At 45.7% G+C, this 20,948-nt stretch overlaps 2 protein-coding genes across 6 annotated transcripts in view; both read right to left on the reverse strand.

Moving 5' to 3' along the window:
* Positions 1 to 1,944: 1,944 nt before the first annotated feature.
* On the reverse strand, positions 1,945 to 6,259 carry bhlhe40 (basic helix-loop-helix family, member e40). The gene is made up of 5 exons (XM_072472135.1): positions 5,981 to 6,259; positions 5,806 to 5,872; positions 5,550 to 5,657; positions 4,522 to 4,645; positions 1,945 to 3,877 (listed from the first exon to the last, which is right to left on the reverse strand). Exons 1-5 carry the CDS (start codon positions 6,055 to 6,057, stop codon positions 3,036 to 3,038), a joined length of 1,218 nt encoding a protein of 405 aa, XP_072328236.1. The 5' UTR covers positions 6,058 to 6,259; the 3' UTR covers positions 1,945 to 3,035.
* Positions 6,260 to 15,306: 9,047 nt separating this feature from the next.
* itpr1b (inositol 1,4,5-trisphosphate receptor, type 1b) overlaps positions 15,307 to 20,948 on the reverse strand; it is a 731,378-nt gene continuing 725,736 nt past the window's right edge. For all 5 annotated transcript variants that reach the window (XM_072472138.1, XM_072472140.1, XM_072472139.1 and 2 more), the window contains one exon: positions 15,307 to 16,134. In XM_072472138.1, coding sequence (XP_072328239.1) covers positions 16,048 to 16,134 — 87 coding nt within the window. In that variant the 3' untranslated portion in view covers positions 15,307 to 16,047. The remainder of the gene's footprint in view (positions 16,135 to 20,948) is intronic.

Here is a 20,948-nt window from a genome sequence, read left to right on the forward strand (position 1 = left end):
CAGCCCTGCACATGAAGAGCCTGAGCCGGAAACGTGACATTGTAGGGGCGGCGTGGGAGAGCAGGTCAAGACTGGGTGAGGCGTTTGAACTGGAAAATAACCGGGCGACAATCTCAGATCAGCGCTTCCCATTCGGATTCAGACTGCACGTCCGGCCAGTGGGCGGTTCCTGCTGTTATTCGAGTTATAAATGCAAAGACGGATAAAGCATTGGATAAATTCGAGAGGTTCACTCCATGCTTTAATATAGAGCTGCTGGGTATCTGGGAAGTTGAGGTTGGGGGGCGGGGGTCTGTGGTCATTTGCAGCGCCCTCGTGACCCCCCCCCCCCGCTCCTGCTCTGCCCAACCCGTCCAGAGTGCTCATTTTCACAGACGAGCGATTGCAAATGTGATTTTCCCTTACAAATCCCCCAGTCACAATCTGCAGCTCTCCAGTATTTACTCTGTTTTGCAGAAGGAGCAGGAGGCGTTCACAATCTGCAGAGAACTGTCCGCTGGCGTTGTTACATGGCCAAGAAGTGAAGGTGTTTTAATGCACCTTTGACTGTACCAGACTTCCACCCCCCCCCCCCCCCCCCCCCCCGATGGTTTTGAACATCCACTTCCCTCTATCTCTCTCCCTTTCCGTCTTCATTTCCCACTCCGCTGCTGGGATGGAATAATCCGGACCCTGATTGTAGCCAGTGCACTTTGTGAAACATGCTCAGGCTTTTTTTCAACCCTCACCCTCGCTTTCAGCGATGGAAGGAATTTTAGCTGTTCTCAGGCACCCTAGCCAGCAACCGGCCAAGCCTGGAGACTGAGAAACAAAAAAAATCCAACTTCTGACTTAGAACTTAGGGTTAATAGCTCGAGTTGTCAGGAACATCGCCAAAAATTTGAACTGCTGGAGGATTGCGTCTTTTAAAAAAAAAGAGCTATTGCAGATTATATATGTAGAGTATATTTAACTGTGATCCCGTAGCACTAGTTAACTCCTGACACGTTAATTACAATTTGAACCAATCCTTTTGGACTTTTTAAGCAACAATAAAGGCACTATACAAATGCAGTTTATTGTAGCAGGGGTCATACCCTGTTGGGTTGAAGTTCTAGCTCGGTTTTCACACAGTATGAATCATTAACCCGTATGGCTTATATCTTGTTGTAACTGGTCTAAAAGTGAGTTTTAATCATCATGTTTGAAAATCCTTTGCATTGCCATCAGAGCAGACTTTCTATCCTTCTTGCTTCTCAGATTACTACACTTGAATGTGAAACTGGGGCCCTGTTCTTGATCAGAACTACATTTAGAAATGGCCCTCCACAATGTCAGGAAAAAAATAAGTTGGTGAATTCCTTCTCAGAGTAGTGCTTAAACGTGGACCTCTGCGAGATAAAAATAATATTGTGCTGTGAATCTGTACAAATGGAGAAAATGGATGCTGCAAACCTCAGTGCTCCATCGCAGTTACACTGTCTCCTGCCCTCTTCAATCCCCGTTTTTCTAAGCACATTAACGAGAATCAGATCATGGGAAACTGCACGCTGCCACTGTCCCTGACCAGCTGATGGCTAAAATACTTCAGAGCCTAAAGATGACAGTGCAGTGACACAGCACCTAAATCATCCGGTAGTTCTCTTAAATATCCATGACACTGCTTTTAATTCCATATTATAGGTAACAATGGAAAATAATTTATCCACGTTGAATTATGTTAGTTGGCCTTTTACAGCACGTGAGACAGAATGCGGCTCCAGACACATTAAGATTTTGCAGCCATTTTGAATGGGCCTTCAAGTACATTAGTTAATTGACGGTATTTACAATGATCTACTGGCTTAGACTATATTAACTGATGTAGCTATTTGATCAACTGTGTTTCCAAAATGTCTCACTAACCAGTGCTTTAATTGAGCAAATATTAACTGTTTTGCAACATTTGTAATTGTACATACACAATTCCACAGGAAAAATATTTTATTAATCATTTTTTAAACGAATAGTAACATTTATGTATAAACAACATATGTACAATTCAATATTCCATCTGCAGTAAGTTTCCAAAAATAGTCTGTGTACCTCTCCCTATACAAAACTAATCTTCATCTTTTTTTTTCAAAACATTACATTCAACCTTCTCATATTTCCTGCATTCCAGTATTTACACAAATGTAAGGGTTTACCAGCAGACCTCTACCAGATGTCACAACCCAAAAGGCAACATCTTTTTACGAATGGCAAAGAGAAAAAAAAGTTTATTTTTAATCACAAGTTTTCAAAGCATTGTGCGTTAAAGAGGCTATCCAGTAGTGACTTTGGCATTCTCAAAATCTTGACCTGTCCACCATTCACGCTTAACACATCAAAATTTACAGCAAATCCATACGTCCCCTCAAACGGCATGCTGACACATTTAATGTACCACTCTGAACATCACTCGCTCAGACGTATGGTCACCAATACCACTCAACGTCCCCTTTATAGAGTCTGCAAGGATAGTTACTACTGACTTATCAATCCTGCAAAAACACAGGTATATACAGAAGCAGTTACATTTAATATTTGGTGCTTTTAGACTGGGTGGGGTCTTTTAGCAGCATATCAGTGCTATAGGAAAAGCACAAGTCAGTTCCTTGGCTATTATTACAGCAGAAAGCTTAAGCAGCATCTATAATTTCACCATTTACATTCATTTCACAGACAGTGCATTTACACTTCTGAAACTATATGAAAACTTTGGAGGTTTCTTTTAGCTGGAAAAGAAGAACAGTTAAGATAAAATGTTTTGTTTAAATCCATTGCACTTTAAGCAAAGGCTTCACATCGGAAGCAATCTGCTGCCCTTTCTCTACAACTGTGAATGAATTATGGTCTTGACAGTCATTTCAAACTGTTTACACTAGCTTAGGCTACAACCATTGGAAAATGGCATCAAATCTAACTGTAAACACTAGCCATCCTGGCATTATGTCATTTCCAAATTAGTTTTAAATTTGAGATTTTCTTTTCATGTAAACACACTATATCGCAGTTCCTTTTCGGAAAATAAATCAGTCTTTGGTTTCCACACCCAAGGGTGGGACTTGCTTCAGGGCTTGGATCAGAGCTGATGTGTCCATTGTGGGAGATAAAGAGACTGGTGAAGCTCCCCTCTGAGGAATTAAGAGAGGAGAGAGTTTATCAGGGCTCATCAGCCCGGACAGTGCAGCTGATGCAGGAATCCCAGGGTACAAGACTGGCATCGAGGTTGGGTACCAACATTTCTCCAGCATGGGCATGTACGCGGCAGCTGCCGATGGAGGCAGCAGGTAAAAAGGCACACACAGAGGAGGCGTATGATGCCCTAGGAAGCCACCCACAGCCAGGTCTCCATTAGCAATATGGACATCTTCCTCAGTCAGCTCCATCCGAGCTTTCTTCACAGGCGGCTCCTCATATTCTTGTTTAATGGAGACGATCCTTTCCACCAGGGGGTGTTTCAGCCCATTTTCTCTCCTGGGGCTCTCCAGGTCGTGCTTGGAATCACTCTTGTCCGGTTCACCGCCATACCCGCTATCGGTGTCGGTATCACTACCGCTCTGCTCACTGCTGGCCGGACAAGTCCTCTGGATTACAGGCACACAGTTTTTGCCTGGCCCTTCAGCCCCACTCAAGGGCTTGGGCCTGAAATCTCCATCTGGGTACCGTATCAAGGGCTGCCCTATCCCGCTGATATATCCCCCAGTGTGGATGTCTGCTCCCATCTTCTGAAGATGATTGATTAAATGCGTGGGCTTCACCTCTCTCAGGTTTTCATGCTTTGCCAGGAATTGCAACACTTCTTTGGCGCACATCTGGAAGCCAGACTGAAACATTTCATGGCTGGACTCAGAAGCCTTAGCTGTCTGTTCACCTGAGAAGTAAAGATATTTGCGTTAAACCAGCTGGCCTACAAAAAAAATTCCTTCTGCTAAAATTAAAAGACAAATCTGAAATTATAGTTCAGGATATTTTACATTTACTATCTTCTTTCAGTGTATGGACTTCAGGTGCACCCATAGTTTAACTTAGAGTGTACTGTGGCTGGCATTCTTTCGTTTGCTGATCAGAGCTCACAATTGGCAGCCAGTATGGATTCTGGTGCATGATCCAAGTTAAAAGTTCCCATCATCATGTTTTATAAATAGAAGCAAATTTCTGAAACAGCTCAAAAGCTTTAAAATAGCATGTTTGGGAACACTCGAATGTCTGGACAGTGGAAAATAAATAAAATCAGCTGCATTCCTACCACCATTTTGGACTGTGCCAACCCTGCCACTATGACAACAGGTTGCAAGGCTTGAAATTAAAGTTCAAAGCCACAAAAGGAGATAGATCAGTAGTTGACAGAAGTCACAAATCTGCTAACGTCATTGTACAATGTTCAAAAGCATTATAATAGTCACAAAGGCATGAATAAACTCAAGCAATCTAATATTTCATTTTGTTTATAAGTAAACAAATAATGGACAGAATCCAAACGTCGTTGCCTGGTCTGAGTCCTAGCACAACACTCACCGATTTGCAGACCACTCTGCAGCGCTAGTATTTTCTGTTGCTGCTGCTCAATGAGGCCAGTTAGTGCCTTCACGTGTTTCAAGGTAAGCTCAAGTACCACAGCTTTTTCCAAATGTCCCAGAGTCTGCAACCAAGATGTATGGATTATTAACGAGGGCACTTGCTGGGGTTAATGACATGGCATCACAACTAATACAGATTCACAGACACAGTGAGGTCAAACCTCTATTCCACATGAGATCAACTTGCATCTCACACCCAACAGGAACCTGGGGCTGGTGAAGTAAACAAATTCAGGAGAACTCAGGCATTCAGAAACTCGCCAGGTAGCAAACATTAAAATTCGCCATAAGTAAGTGAATGGTACCTAACCATTAAAAGCCCTTAGAACTAATAGTTAATCATTTAAAATCCTGTCCCACGTTGATTCCCATGTTGAATGTACTGTACCAGTGTGTGTTTGCTGAACAGGAGATACGAGCAAAATCCTGCACCTCACACGTTTTAATTTTTTTCCTGGAAACCATTTTAATGGAATAATTTAACGTGCTGCCAAGGACTACCCAAACTAATCCGAAATTCCCAGGTGTGTATGTTATGCAAAATGAGGGATTTCATATTCCCCTTGCCCACCCGGCACTCCCCCCACCCCTACTCCCAGTACCACACAGTTTGCTTCACCTATTGAAACGATCTAATGTTTCCTTATTTTCATTTTCAAATCAGATTGTGAACCTTCTCTCCCTCACGACTAGGTTTTTTTTTACAGTAACTTCATTTGAAGCCTACTTGTGACAATCAGCGATTTTCATTTAATTTCATTTCATTTCAAATGTTTCTGGATCTTCCATTTTACCCGAAAGGAAAACAAAACAAAACAGGGCTAATTCAGTTTACATAAACAAGTGTCCCCACCAGCCCCCACCCTCACCCCCCACATTAAAAATGGAAAGGCAGACAGTCAGACGGCGCCGTTAACACTGTGAAGCAGTTATTGCCAAAGCACGTCTCATTTCAGTGTCTCTTACCGTCAGCTTGAGGTGTTCGGGAAGCATGTCCTTTAACTGAGCTATGCACTCATTAATCCTATCACGTCTTTTCTTTTCTATCAGCCGGTGTGGTAATTTATACGTTTCCTGAGATTGAAGCAAATATATACGGGTGGGTTAATAATCGTTATGCTTCTGCACAGGCCGTTTTTTTCTTTGCAGCACCGCAATTAGAAATCCCATCTAGATATTAACCCAGCAATGCCCACATACGCAGGATAAAGGGGCACAGTACCTTGCTGTCGTCGCCTCTCTTTAAGCCTCTTTTAGCTTTATAAACAAACATGTGGGAGAACTCCATTCTGCGGGGAGGGAAAAAAGAGGCAAAAATAAGAGGCGGTTAATTTTTCTTTTCAATTAGAACATGATCAAAAAAAATAAAGAATAACAATTAAAATCCGTAGGCATACCCTTGCATCTCGCTGCTTTCAAAAGTTGGGATTTTCGGCAGACAAGGAGGAGGCTGGCCAGCTGTGATCCTGTCCATTTCAGTATTTTTTTTTGTTGCTTTTAGTTAGTGCTGGCTGCCTGGGGGTTTCCTGTCTATCTATCTCTCTGTCTGTCTGTCTGTCTAGCTCTGTCTCTGTGCTGACTGTGATCAGCCGGAGTTTACTGCACCACACTATCCTGCCTTTAATGAACGTGTGGGTGTATAGGGCTACGTGTTCAACCCTGTGACTCCAGGCACGTCTTTGCTCTTACAGTAAAAAAAAGAGCTCCAGTCACATGAGACTCACGTGTAATGGAGGCTGCACACATCCCTCGCCCTGTCTAATCTGCCTCTTCAAAACAAGACGGGGGTGGGAAGGACATCAGATATAACATTTAAAAAAACTTGGAGCGGAACGATTCATCAGCCTGATGCCCGGAATGCTGCATGTTTGCATTATATAGAAATATCTCTTTATGTACGTCCCTGCGCCCTGAGGATGTGACACCCAGGAAGTGATTGATTATCAATCGATAATTCCAGCAGTGGATTTTCGTGTGGTCAGAACGGTGCAGCTTTCTGGGTCTTGTAGCGAAGTCATCCGACTCGTGTTTTCTTAAGGTCATGTTTCCTAACACACTATAATCCTCGGATTTCTCTCCCAAACACAGAGCAAGCCACTGGCCATGAACGCTGTGAAGAATGCTTCCCCCTTTAATGGAACGGGCTAAAATGTGTTTTAACATTTGCGAATACACCATTGTCGCATTAAAACCATTGCTCCTATTTCTTTTTAAATTACATTTTGATTTGCAATCATTAAGACACACTTCTCCCGGGTCTGTTTGGAAATCCTTTTTTGCAGCACCCCCGGGTTCTGGTCTGTGTCGCCTTTCTGAATGATAAATATTACCTCAAATTCCAATTAACCTCCGATTGGGTTGGAACTGCAGGGGCGAGAATGTACAAAGGCCCGAAATGGAGATACAATATCATGTGTATATGATGGGGGTCATTGCACAGTTAGTTACCCGAGCCTCATAGACGGCTCTGCGGATTTTTAGGCAAGCAGTTTCAATTCAGCCTGACCGCAGGTTCATCGATCTGACAACCCGAGCGTCGCGGGGAAACGTGAGCAACTGGCGGTGACAGTAAGGCAGCTCCGGCCGTGAGCAGGAACGACTGCATCAAACCCGAGGAGAAGGTTCTCTCTCGCCTTCCGCCTTGCAGCTCCCCAGCCTGGGTGGGAGAAGCTGTCTCACTGCTTGTTACTATTGATGGGGGGGGGGGGGGGGGATTCGCAGGAGGAGTGGGGGACATCAAGATTTTTCTTATTCCTTGGGGAGGGGGGAACCATCAAGATATTTTTATTCCTTGGAGAGGGGGGGGGGGGAGCCATCAAGATGTTTGTATTCCTTGCTGGAAACTGCTAGCTTCATGAGGGGAGGGGGGGAGTCCCCATTTAAAAGTCAACCCCATTTTTGGATCAGCTTGGGGTGTGGGCTGGTGGATTGAAGAGTTAAGTGTGTTTGTGTTGGGGGTTTTTTTTCTCCTCCCCTCTCTCTGCATCTTGGCTGCTCAGCTGCCTGCTGGACTTGGCCCCGCCTGCCAGCTTGCGGGGTAACGTGAGGTTCCCTTGGCACCGCTACAGCGACGGAGACACACACACACACAGGCTGCAGCTGTTGCTGCTGCTTTCCACAGACTGACCATGGGCACAAGGAACGTGACTGAACACAGCAGTCAACACGGGCCACCCAATCCATATAGCACAACCTCCCACCCCACCCGGCCGGGAGCGAGGCAGGGTCATCCCGCTGTTGTTTTTTACTCGAATGCTATTCCTGATTTTTCTTTGTTTTCAGGATAACAGACACCTCGAAGGAGTCGGGGGGGGGGGGGGGGGTCAGATCTTCCAAGCCCGCAGCAGGCACAGGGAGGACTAATTTACCTCAGAAGTGTGGACAGGATAGTTGAAGGGTCAGTGGAGAAGGGAGGCATCATTTTAAGGCGAGGGGCTGCAGATTTCGGGGGTTTTGACGAAAAATGTTTTCACCACACCCAGAGGGTGGTGGGAATCTGGATTACACTGCCCGGGGGTGTGGGGGGTGCTCACAACCTTGATAAAGTGGATGAGCATTGGAAATGTCAACATTGAAGGCTATGGACCAAGTGCTGGATTGGTGTAGATTAGTAGGTGCAGACTCGATGGGCCGAAGGGCCTCTTTTGTCCCGTGTGACTCAGAATCCACAAGGGAGGTGGTGTTTTACTTGAAGGAATACGAGAGGGTGTTTTTGTTCCTTCCACAAACGCATGGCCAGTCTTTTCGAAGAATGACAGCAGTTGTCTAGCCTTTCAGCTCTCTCTCTCTCTCACTTTAAAATTCCCATAGCGGGGAGGGGAGGTGAATCATTCCGGCTGAATTCACGGGAAAACGCACGTCCCCCCACAATTCTGAAGGTGGAAAGGGAATTGTCCAAGATGCTTGCTATTCGGCCACAGAACATCTCGTCTCCAGGAGCCACAGTAGCAGTTTGCAATTTCCTGCGCTGCCAAATTTAAGCGCTGCCAAATGAGATGGTTTGGAACCAACGGCCAACTCTGGTGGGTCGGATCCCTGAAGGTTACATCATCACATGACCTGATGCCTCCCCCAGTCAAACAGCCTTTTCCCCTGTCGCCAACATTGTTTTTTTAAATTTAGGATTCTGTTCAATATCTACATGCATTTTCATTTGCACCGGAGTTGCCCGGAACCACGTTCAGGAGACTATATAAATATAAGCTTTCAATGACTGCAGACTCCAGGGGGAGGGTTGGCAACCCGAGGTGCAGCTGAACAAGCAGCACCGGAACAAAGTGGCCGTTCAGTCCGTCGAGCCTGTGTCAGCTCTTTGAAAGGAGCTCACCAAATTAATCTTACTCCCCATGATCGTCCCCACCCCCCTGAAAAAGTCTCTTCCAAGTTTGTCTCCAATTATTATTCAAAAATTATTTCGGAATCTGCCCCCCCGCCCCCCCAAATCCTAATATATTCCAGGTTGCGGGAAATAAAATGTAATTTCCCCAGTTTGTAAAGATCTACGACAAGGATCAATGTGTCGCTCAAAATAACACCAGTTGACTTGGTAAAAAGGTTATGTTGCAGATTTCTAACCCTCATCTCACTCCCTCTCTGCAACTCCAAAAGTTCTCTAACCCCAAACCCTGTTTCCATAGGTTTAATCTTACTATTGCAGCCACCGGTTATTTTTTGTAAATGTAATTCAACGGACAGGACTTTCTCGGGGATTTCCAGCCACTGTGAACGTGTCAAAGTCTGGCCACACAAAACTGAAAAAGACGAAACCATTCCCAAGCTCCGCCTGGCCAAGACACACGCAATTGAAATCTCTCTCTCTGCAAGCTCGGTCTTCTGCCCAAACTCTCAGAAGGTGGCGAGCGTTTAATTTCCTCTTTGTTTTATTCCCAGGTCACAAGGACTCGTCAAACCTGCAGACTGGGAGGGGTTTGCGGGATCCACAGTCAGATAGTATTCAGTTCCTCTCTCCCCCCTCCCCTCCCCTCCCAGCGGGTTTGCCTGCGAGCCGGCAGACTCACGCAACAGCACCCAGTGTCCAACCGGCTCCTGCTTGTGCTTTGACTGCGGTGCATTCTGGCCGGATAACTGGCCGAACGCAGTCAGAAACTGCGGCACCTCCCATTTAGAAAGGGTTCCAGCCACTCGATAGTTAGGCAGCTGGGGAACTGAACATGTGCAGCTTAGGCAGGGAGCATGTGAGATCACCGTAAACCTGCCTCCCCTATCAGTGTTAAACACAGCGTGACCACGTGAGAGTCACATTTCCCTATCCAGACGGCAGGTGAGCAATCAATAATTGCAGTTACTTATTAACTGACACGTGTATATATTTCCATTCTTTCGAAGAATTGTGCTCTATGGCAAACAACACATTCTATTGTTTCTATCCTGTAAATCTCCGCTTTGTAGCACACAAATACTTGAAACTGTACAGTCCCTCGCACCATTGTAGGTGCCAACTCAAAGTAATTTATGGAAATACACGTAAATACTGTGGCTACATGGGCAGATTGGAGACTGGGAATTCTGGGATGAGTTACTTGCTTCCTTACTACCCAAAGCCTCTCTACCCAAGGCACAAGTCAGGAGTGCAGTGGAATACTCTCCACTTTCCTGGACGAGTGCAGCTCCCAACAACTCAAGAATGTCCACACCATCCAGGATAAAATAGAATTCTACCATTTGTCTTGACATCCAATGGCATTACCATCGCTGAATCCTCCACTTACAGCATCCTGGGGGTTACCATTGCCCAGAATCTGAATTTGACCAGCTGTGTACTGACTGTGGCTATGAGCGCAGGTCAGAGGTTGGGAATCCCGTGGCTAGTAACTAAGCCCTCGACTCCACAAAGCCCATCCAACCGGTCTACAAAGTGAAAGTCAGCTGTGTGCTTGAGTGCACTCCATTTGCCTGGGTGAGTGTAGCTTCAACATTCAGGACAAAGCAGCCCGTTTGATTGGCACCCCATGCACCACCTTTAACAGTCACTCCCTCCACACCCACAGTGACAGCAGTGTGTAACATCTACAAGATAGCAATGCAGGAACTGTTCAAGGCTTTTTCTTTGATAGCACATCACAAAGAAGGTCAAAGGCATAGGAACACCATCAACTCCATGTTCCCCTCGAGTCACCATTATGGCTTGGAAATGTAACCCTGTTCCTTCATTTTATTCGGTCAAAACTCTGGAGCTACCTTCCTACAATGGGCAGCATGGTAGAACAGTGGTTAGCACTGTTGCTTCACAGCCCAGGGTCCCAGGTTCGATTCCCAGCTTGGGTCACTGTCTGTGTGGAGTCTGCATGTTCTCCCTGTGTCTGCATGGGTTTCCCCCCACAATTCCTGAAAGACGTGCTGTTAGGTGAATTGGACATTCTGAATTCTCCCTTTGTGTACCCGAACAGGCGCCGGATTGTGGTGACTAGGGGCTTTTCACTAACTTCATTGCAGTATTAATGTAAGCCTACTTGTGACAATAATTATTATGAAATGAAACAATGAAAATCACTTGTCACAAGTAGACTTCAAATGAAGTTATAGTGAAAAGCCCCTAGTCGCCACATTCTGGCGCCTGTTCGGGGAGGCTGGTACGGGAATTGAACCGTGCTGCTGGCCTGCCTTGTCTGCTTTAAAAGCCAGCTATTTAGCCCTGTGATAAACCAGTTATTATTACTAGTACCTTCATGACAGGTTGAAACAATTTAAGACCTACAAATCCATCGAGAAGTGCAATTGGGGGATAGTCAATAAACAAATAAGTGACTTTTGTTTAGAAAAAGACTATTCACCAGCAAAATTTTCAATTCTCTGCTTCAGACACTAGCTCCCTACCCAATTAAATTTCCAAAGGTGTTGAGCTTCCTCCTGTGCCTTGGGAAACTTGCTATCCTAATGTGTGAGATTGTGTGCCTGTGGGCCATTTCATCAGCTGAGAGTCCATAAGTGAGAAGTCAATGACTTGTGCTTCTCAATTTATGCTGCCAGGCCCATGGAGAATCACCACCATTTTCTGGCTGTGTTTTAGATTTGCTGCATCTCGGTTATGGCTCAGTGAGTAGCACCTGTAAATCAGAAGGTTGAGTGTTCCAAGTCCTGCTCCAGGGATTCGAGTACAAAATGGAAGCTGGTGTACCTATGCAGGACTGCGTGAATGCTGCGCCGACAGAGATTGCTATGCCGATGAGAGTTTAAACCTGACCCCCTCAGCTGGGTGTAAATGGCATTATTTGAAGAGCAGAGGCATTCTCCTGGGTCCAGGCTAACATGTGTTACTCAACCAACATCACGAGAACAGATTATCTGGCTGTTCATCACATTGCTGTTTTTGGGACCTTGTCGTGTGCAAATTGACTGCACTGCAAAAATATTTAATTGGCTGGAAAGCAGTTTAGGACATCCTGTTTTTGTGAAAGGTGCCATGTAAATACATCTGCAATATTTTTCTTTTTGTGTGCAAAGGAGCACAAAATTCATGCACAGCATAAAGTTCCAGCAGCTTAACGGCTATGTCAACACGAGCAAATTCACCTGTCTCAAACCATAGGGAACATGCCATCTCCCTGAATGAAACTGATAGATGGTAGTTATTATCTATCCCCAGTTGCTCTTCAGAATGTGTGTGTGTGGGGGTGGGGGAGGGAGAGAGAAGGTGGTCGGAAAGAGTGCAAACCATTAATTAACTTTTCAATTAAAGAGCAATTTAGTATGGCCAATTCACCAACCCTGCACATCATTAGGTTTGTGGGGGTAAGACCCAGGAGGGGAGAATATACAGACTCCACACAGACAGCAACCTGAGGCCCGGATCAAATCCAGGTCCTCAGCGCCACATTAATTCATTTAAATGGTTTGTTTGTTTGTTTCAATTGTTAACTTAGTCGCATATTTGCTTCTTATTCACATGTCTGAATGTTAACTATTTAAACTATATTCTCACTGTGCAACATCCCTGCAAGTTATTGATTTCACAGATACTAGAACATCCTACAGCTTTATAACAAAGTTATCAGTTCAGGAGCTTTAAATAAAAGGGAAAAGTACCTATCAACTTAAAAACAAAATACTGCTCCCCCCACCATTTGATTTCTCCCTTTATCCCTTTTCTCCTGAAAGCAGCACCCTGTGCTGGGGTAACCATCCTCAGACAAGCCTCAGTACTTCATTCAAGTGACAGTTTTCACCTATTGCCTCAAGGGGATGGGGGTCCAAATTTCTCCTTCAACTGATGTCCACTCTTCTCACTTCCAGCAATGGTCAGGTGACAGTAACTCTATCCAATAGATGTGGTTCATCCCAGCCTCATGCCAGGTGTTAAGAAGAAAAAGAAAGAGTGCTAGCGCACAGCGCTAACCAATCTGGAACAATGATATTTTCATATTTGACAGTTTGGCATCATACCATTTCATTAATATTAAGTATATCACTAGGCTACCAAAATCACTGTTCATGACTTCACATTTCTCTGCATTAAATTTTACCTGGTCCACCCATCCCACCAGCCGATGCTCTTGTGAATTTTATGATTAGCCTCCTTAGGTGGAGTTCAAAAGGACAGCATGGCAGCACAGTGGTTAACACGGTTGCTTCACAGCGCCAAGGATTCGAGTTCGATTCCTGGCTTGGATCAGTGTCTCCGCAGAGTCTGCACATTCTCCCGGTGTCTGTGTGGGTTTCCTCCGGGTGCTCCAGTTTCCTCCCACAAGTCCCGAAAGACCCGCTTGTTAGGTGAATTGGACATTCTGAATTCTCCCTCAGTGTACCCGAACAGGCACCGTAGTGTGGCGACTCGGGGATTTTCACAGTAACTTCATTGCAGTGTTAATGTAAGCCTAATGTGACACTAATAAAGATTATTATGCCATTTAAGGTAGCGAGGGATAGGTTTAAGTATTTGGGGTTTCAGGTAGCGAGGGAATGGACGAGGCTCCATAAGTGGAACTTAACAAAGTTGGTGGAGGAGGCCAGGGAGGATCTTAGAAGGTGGGGTACACTGCACTCAACGTTGGCGGGGAGGGTCCAAGTGGTGAAAATGAATATTGTGCCGAGGTTCTTGTTTATCTTTCAGGCTCTCCCGATCTTTATACCAAAGGCCGCTTTCGGAAAGTGGAAACGATCATCTCTGATTTTGTATGAGCGGGGAAGGTGCCGAGGGTGGGGAGTACCCTGCTACAGAGGCAGAAGTAGCAGAGGGGTTGGCGTTGCCGAACTTGCTTCATTATTATTGGGCGGCGAATGTGGACAAGGTGCAGCACTGGTGGGAAGGAGAAAGGGTAGAGTGGGTTAGGATGGAGGAGGAGTCTTGTAAGGGGTCTAGTTTGAGGGCTATGGTGACGCCAGCGTTGCCAATGGCTCCAAGTAGGTATTCAGGGATCCCAGTGGTGCAGTCCACAGTGAAGATATGGAATCAGCTGAGGAGGCATTTTAGGATGGAAGGGATGTCAGTGCTAACGCCGCTGTGCGAGACTCATGGGTTTGAGCGGGGGGGGGGATGGATAGTGTATAGAGGAGGTGGAGGGAAGTGGGGCTGGTCAAAGTGAGGAATTTGTATTTGGAGGAAGGGCTCGCCAGTCTGGAGGAGCTAAGGGAGAGGGTAGAGCTGCCAAGGGGTAGTGAGTTCAAGTATCTGCAGGTTGGTCTGGAGGGGGTTCCCTAGGTTGCCGGGATACACCCTACTGGAGTGACTGCTGCTTTCGGATGTGGAAAGGGAGGGAAGAATTGGGGGTATGTACAAGTGGCTGGGGGAGCAGGGAGGTGAGCGGGTGGTGAAGATCAAGGAGAAATGGGAAGCGGAGTTAAGAGGGCAGATCAATTGGGGAGTATGGAGTGAGGCACTGCGAAGGATAAACGGGACCTCCTCTTGTGCAAGGATGAGCCTGATACGGTTTAAGGTGCTGCACAGGGTGCATATGACTCAGGCAAGAATGATAGGGGCTGGTTTAGCACAGGGCTAAAGCGCTGGCTTTGAAAGCAGGCCAGCAGCACGGTTCAATTCCCGTACCAGCCTCCCCGAACAGGTGCCGGAATGCGGCGACTAGGGACTTTTCACAGTAACTTCATTTGAAGCCTACTTGTGACAATAAGCGATTTTCATTTCATTTTTCATTGGGTTCTTTCAGGGGGTAGCAGATGAGTGTGAGAGGTGTGGGCGGGGGCCAGCGAATCATGCGCATATGTTTTGGGGTTGTGAAAAATTGGGAAGATTCTGGGCGGGAGTGTTCGCGGTCTTAGCCAGGACAGTGGAGGAGGTGGAGGTGGACCTGGACCCTTTGCTGTCGATATTTGGGGTTTCAGAGAAGCCGGAGCTCATGGAGAGGAGGAAGGCCGTTGTCGTGGCCTTCGTCTCTCTGGTTGCTCAGCGGTGAATTTTGCTGGAGCGGCGGTCGGCATCGCCACCGGGGGTAGAGGCTTGGTTGGGTGACCTGTACGACTTCCTGCGGCTGGAGAAGAAAAAGTATGAGTTAAGGGGCTCAGCAGGGGTGTTTGAGAAAAGATGAGGGATGTTTGTGACCGTGTTTGAGGAGCTGTTCGTCACAAGGGGGTGGGGGGAAAGGGTGAAATATCTGTACAGACTGTATAGTTGATTGTTGGAAAGTATGTTTATTGGCTATAACCTGTTTTGATATATGTTTGTAATAAAATACATTTAAAAAAAAAGATTATATCATGGATTTTAACAGGTACTGAAATGCCTAAAAAAGAAATCACAGAACTCACGCCAAAGCAGCTTTATATATTTATTAAATAGCTTTTCTTATGCATCTTACAACTGTCAATACCACGCTTGACTTGTATAATATTAGTGCTTTGTGTATATTTTCTGTCATTAACACTACGGTCTTGGTCACAGACTTGTCTGCCATCTGTAAACTGAGGTACTTATACAAAACTAAACTAAGGCAGCAAATATACAAAATTTTCCATTCTTCCTCTCTCAGCTTCAAAGAAAATAAACAGGTGGATATTCGTTTAGCAAAAGACAATGTGGCTCTTCACAGGTAGTACATTTCAGTGCTCATCTACAAATGCAAAGTTATATAGAGTATTTGCATATTCATTAGTCATATTGCACAGTCAACTTACAAAAATAGGACATTAAATACTGGTTACACAACTATTTTTCTGTACATACAAAAACCTCGGCCCTACCCATTATCTTAACCAGTTGGCTCTTCATATGTGCTTATTAGTTTTATTATACAACCCTGCTGCTTCCAAATGGAGACCTTTAAAGAACACTTGAAATTCCTTCTCTTTGGCAGCAATGGAAGCAGAATATGCCAACGAGCGTGACAGAAAATGGTTCCTTCGGGATCTAGGTATGGTAGCAAGAAACCTTAAGACTAAGAAGTGTCAATTATTCCTACGGTGCGCACAAGTAAACATTTTGATGACTTATACTGCTTCAGTAGTTGGGTGAAAGATCCTGAGCCCATCTGTTTCGATCCAAAGTGCTGTCGACTCCTCAGGCCGGTTGCTGAGGGTTAATGTTCATGTGCGGAGGATGGCCAAGGAGGCCGATTCGCTGCTTCTGCTTTCTTTGCTCAGTCATCTAAAAACACACACACACCAGACATTCCATTAAAATGTTACTTCTTGAGAAATTTATATTCTCAGAAACACAGCATATTAAAGTAGCTTGGAGGATTTGAGTCAGATGGTTTACATTGGCAGATCATCTGATAATGGAACGCTCATCCAACCTCCTGGCATCACTTGTATCTGGCCAGCTCAAACAGATTACTTTAAGTAGGGAGAGGCTTCTATTACTTCTCGTGTGATCCACATTACACATTAGTGGTGTGAATAAACAGACAAATGTTATTATTGCAGGTTATAATTGTACATTCTAGTGAGGCAAATTATAATAATTTAAAGGGAAAACAACACTGAAAACAGCTGCTTAATTATAATGCATTAGCAACCAAGCAGTTTACATTTTTTCAGGATTTCTGTATGTGCTATTATAGGTTTGTACATATCCTGAGCTTTTATCGTACAGCAGATGCAGCTGGTTACATTACCCTACAGAGGCTGTCTGTTAATTGGGACTCTCTTCCTCATTCTTTAAATAGTTCACACACCACATCCAAATTAACGGTCAAAGAGGGGAGCTATTGTCCCCTTTTAGAAGTTGGTGTCATAGAAGATATGTGGGTCTTCCCTAACATCACATATTTTCATTCTGCCCGAGACCTTTTAATAGGATGGCAGCAGTGGGGTGGAGTGGGCATAAATCAAGTTGGGGAATGTAGGGAGGGACCTTTATTTGTGGAGGTTAAAAATCAGTAAAGTCTTTATTGGTGTAAACTAAATAAACACACTCATTTGTTCAACCCTCACATAAGTGGTGCAGAATAGGTGAACATAGGACTTTCTAACTCAGCGTACAAGACTGAAGAGTGGAATAGTCTCAAAACTATTCCGGGCAGCACGGTAGTGTTGTGGATAGCACAATTGCTTCACAGCTCCAGGGTCCCAGGTTCGATTCCGGCTTGGGTCACTGTCTGTGCGGAGTCTGCACATCCTCCCAGTGTGTGCGTGGGTTTCCTCCGGGTGCTCCGGTTTCCTCCCACAGTCCAAAGATGTGCAGGTTAGGTGGATTGGCCATGATAAATTGCCCTTCGTGTCCAAAATTGTCCTTAGTGTTGGGTGGGGTTACTGGGTTAAGGGGATAGGGTGGAGGTGTTGACCTTGGGTAGGGTGCTCTTTCCAAGAGCCGGTGCAGACTCGATGGGCCGAATGGCCTCCTTCTGCACTGTAAATTCTATGATATTCTATGAAAACTCAATCTTGAACTGCTAAATCCAATCAGTAATGCTTCCTCCAGCTATGTATCCAATCCAATGTGCAGGGAGTATATTGTCCATCACTCTTGTCAAATGGGTTTCCATTTTCCAGCTGGAACTCACTTTCCTTTACAGAATCAGCTGTGAGCCAAACTCTGGGGTGCGAGGGAATGCAAAAGGCAGACTCTGGGAAGGAGATTGATAAGGCAATAATAAGTAAGTCTTCATAGTCCCAGATGACCAGTGACTACTTTCTCCTTTGAGGGGGAGAGCTGACTGGTGGTGATTGAACCGGAGCGTCACCACACCTCAGGCGATGGGTCATGTTTGAGAAGGCAGGGCCTTCATGAATAACCTCAGCCGGTACAGGAATTGAACCCACACCGCTGGCCTCACTTTGCATCACAAACCAATTGTCCAACCGACTGAGCTACACCAGTCCAAGGGCAATAATATTGCTACATCAGTAATCCAGAAGCCACGGTGAATACTCAAATACCGCCGCAGCAGCTAGCTATTTCAATTTAAATCCAATTAATTAATCTAGCAACTCACCATTCAGAATTAGTGACCATGAAACTATCAGCGATGGTCTTAAAATCACTTATGCCCTTTAGCAAAGGAAATCTGTCGTCCTTATCTGGTCTGGCCTACATGTGACTCCAGACTCAACAGCAATGTGGTTGACACTTAGCTGTCCTCTGAAATGGCCTAGCAAATGACTTAGTCATCGGCAATAAACACTGGCCGAGTCAACAACTCCCATATTTAACACAAAAGAATAAGAAATGCCAAATTCTTGCTCTATTTGCAGTTAATGCATATTTCCAGAGTAAACGGGTTTAAAATGTTAAAAAGGTTTTGGTAGTTTCTACATATCTACTCTATTTCCTTTGGTGAGGGAATCAAGAACCAGCGGACATAAAATTATAAATTTATTCACACGAGAAATCAGGAACGTCTCTCTCCCAAATGATAGGTTTTTGTTCGGTATGGGTCTCATGAGATCATAGAATCCCTGCAGAGCAGGTAAAAGTCATTCTACCCATCAAGTCTGCACCGACCTTCGAAAAAGAGCACCCTACCGAGGCCCACTCCCCCGTCCTATCCCCGTAACCCTATCTAACCTGCACATCCCTGGACACCAAGGGTAAATTTAGCATGGCCAATCCACCTAACCTGCACATCTTTGGCCTGTGGGAGGAAACCGGAGCACCTGGAGCACTTGGATTTCGGCGGCAGCGGTGCGCAGGGGCCTTCTTGGAGGTGAGTAGTGAGTTTAAAAACCTTACCTTTGCAGGAGCAGCCCTTTGGATTTCGGCGGCAGCGGTGCGCAGGGGCCTTCTGGGAGGTGAGTAGTTAGTTTAAAAACCTTACCTTTACAGGAGCAGCCCTTTGGATTTCGGCGGCAGCGGTGCGCAGGGGCCTTCTGGGAGGTGAGTAGTTAGTTTAAAAGCTCTTACCTTTACAGGAACAGCCCATTGGATTTCGGCGGGAACCGGAAGTTCGACCTCTGGCAAGTCCCCCCCCCCCCCCCCCCCCAATAAATTCTGGTGGAGAGGAAACCCGAGACACTACACGTGTAGTGTCTCCCACCCACCCTCCTCCTCTAACCTAATAATAAGACCCATTGGTGTAAGGTAAGTGCCATATTATATTATATATTATTAGCATTGTGCAGGCCAAGGATTGGAGGTGGAGGAGCAGTCTCTGTCAGCGAGAGAACCTGAGAACATCTCAGAAGGTAAGCAAGTGATTTTTACTTTTATACCTTTTTTCAAATTGTGTGTGTCGGGGGGGACAGAAAAGCTGTGACCTGAGTGGCTGGTTGGGATTCTAACCTAAATTTTTTTGACTATTTGGGAACTAATTAAACATAATAACTTAATTATAATTTAGAGGATATCTAAGCCAGAGATCGGAGGATATTATAGTTAGCTATCGCATTTCTATTAGAAATCTAGTGCTAGGAAACAGATAGTTGACAGTAACTTTGTAATTTAAAAAAAAAAAAAGTATTTATAAAAAAAAAAGACAAATTTTAATTTTAATTAATTGACGCAATGTCAGTTAGAGGGGTGCTGTGCTCTGACTGTGAGATGTGGCAGGTCCGGGAGGCTTCCAGCGTCCTGGATGGCTTCATCTGCAGAAAGTGCACCCAACTGCAGCTCCTCACAGACCGCATGGTTCGGTTGGAGCAGCAATTGGATGCACTTAGGAGCATGCAGGTGGCGGAAAGCGTCATAGATCGCAGTTATGTAAGTGTGGTCACACCCAAGGTGCAGGCAGAGAAATGGGTGACCACCAGAAAGGGCAGGCAGTCAGTGCAGGAATCCCCTGTGGTTGTCCCCCTCTCGAACAGATATACCCCTTTGGATACTGTCGGGGGGGATAGCCTATCAGGGGAAAACAGCAGCAGCCAGAGCAGTGGCACCACGGCTGGCTCTGATGTTCAGAAGGGAGGGTCAAAGCGCAGAAGAGTAATAGTTATAGGGGACTCTATAGTCAGGGGAACAGATAGTCGCTTCTGTGGACGTGAAAGAGACTCCAGGATGGTATGTTGCCTCCCTGGTGCCAGGGTCCAGGATGTCTCCGAACGGGTAGAGGGAATCCTGAAGGGGGAGGGCAAACAGGTAGAGGTCGTTGTACATATTGGTACTAACGACATAGGCAGGAAGAGGCATGAGGTCCTGCAGCAGGAGTTCAGGGAGCTAGGCAGAAAGTTAAAAGACAGGACCTCGAGGGTTGTAATCTCGGGATTACTCCCTGTGCCACGTGCCAGTGAGGCTAGAAATAGGAAGATAGAGCAGCTAAACACGTGGCTAAACAGCTGGTGTAGGAGGGAGGGTTTCGGTTATCTGGACCACTGGGAGCTCTTCCGGGGCAGGTGTGACCTGTATAAGATGGACGGGTTGCATCTAAACCGGAGAGGCATAAATATCCTGGCCGCGAGATTTGCTAGTGTCACACGGGAGGGTTTAAACTAGTATGGCAGGGGGGTGGGCACGGGAGCAATAGGTCAGAAGGTGAGAGCGTTGAGGGAGAACTAGGGAATATGGACAGTGTGGCTCTGAGGCAGAGCAGACGGGGAGAAGTTGCTGAACACAGCGGGTCTGGTGGCCTGAAGTGCATATGTTTTAATGCAAGGAGCATTACGGGTAAGGCAGATGAACTTAGAGCTTGGATTACTACTTGGAACTATGATGTTGTTGCCATTACAGAGACCTGGTTGAGGGAAGGGCAGGATTGGCAGCTAAACGTTCCAGGATTTAGATGTTTCAGGCGGGATAGAGGGGGATGTAAAAGGGGAGGCGGAGTTGCGCTACTTGTTCAGGAGAGTATCACAGCTATACAGCGAGAGGACACCTCAGAGGGCAGTGAGGCTATATGGGTAGAGATCAGGAATAAGAAGGGTGCAGTCACAATGTTGGGGGTATACTACAGGCCTCCCAACAGCCAGCGGGAGATAGAGGAGCAGATAGGTAGACAGATTTTGGAAAAGAGTAAAAACAACAGGGTTGTGGTGATGGGAGACTTCAACTTCCCCAATATTGACTGGGACTCACTTAGTGCCAGA

The sequence above is a fragment of the Scyliorhinus torazame genome, chromosome 13, assembly GCF_047496885.1.
Source record: "Scyliorhinus torazame isolate Kashiwa2021f chromosome 13, sScyTor2.1, whole genome shotgun sequence".
Lineage (NCBI taxonomy): Eukaryota > Metazoa > Chordata > Chondrichthyes > Carcharhiniformes > Scyliorhinidae > Scyliorhinus > Scyliorhinus torazame.

Excerpts from the sequence above, each read along its gene's own strand:
- bhlhe40 (XM_072472135.1), bottom strand. The coding sequence starts at position 6,057 with ATGGACAGGATCACAGCTGGCCAGCCTCCTCCTTGTCTGCCGAAAATC. Across the intron at positions 5,873-5,980 it reads GAAAGCAGCGAGATGCAAGG|AATGGAGTTCTCCCACATGT; the intron begins GTATGCCTACGG and ends CCCTCCCCGCAG. Across the intron at positions 3,878-4,521 it reads GCAGAGTGGTCTGCAAATCG|GTGAACAGACAGCTAAGGCT; the intron begins GTGAGTGTTGTG and ends TTTACTTCTCAG.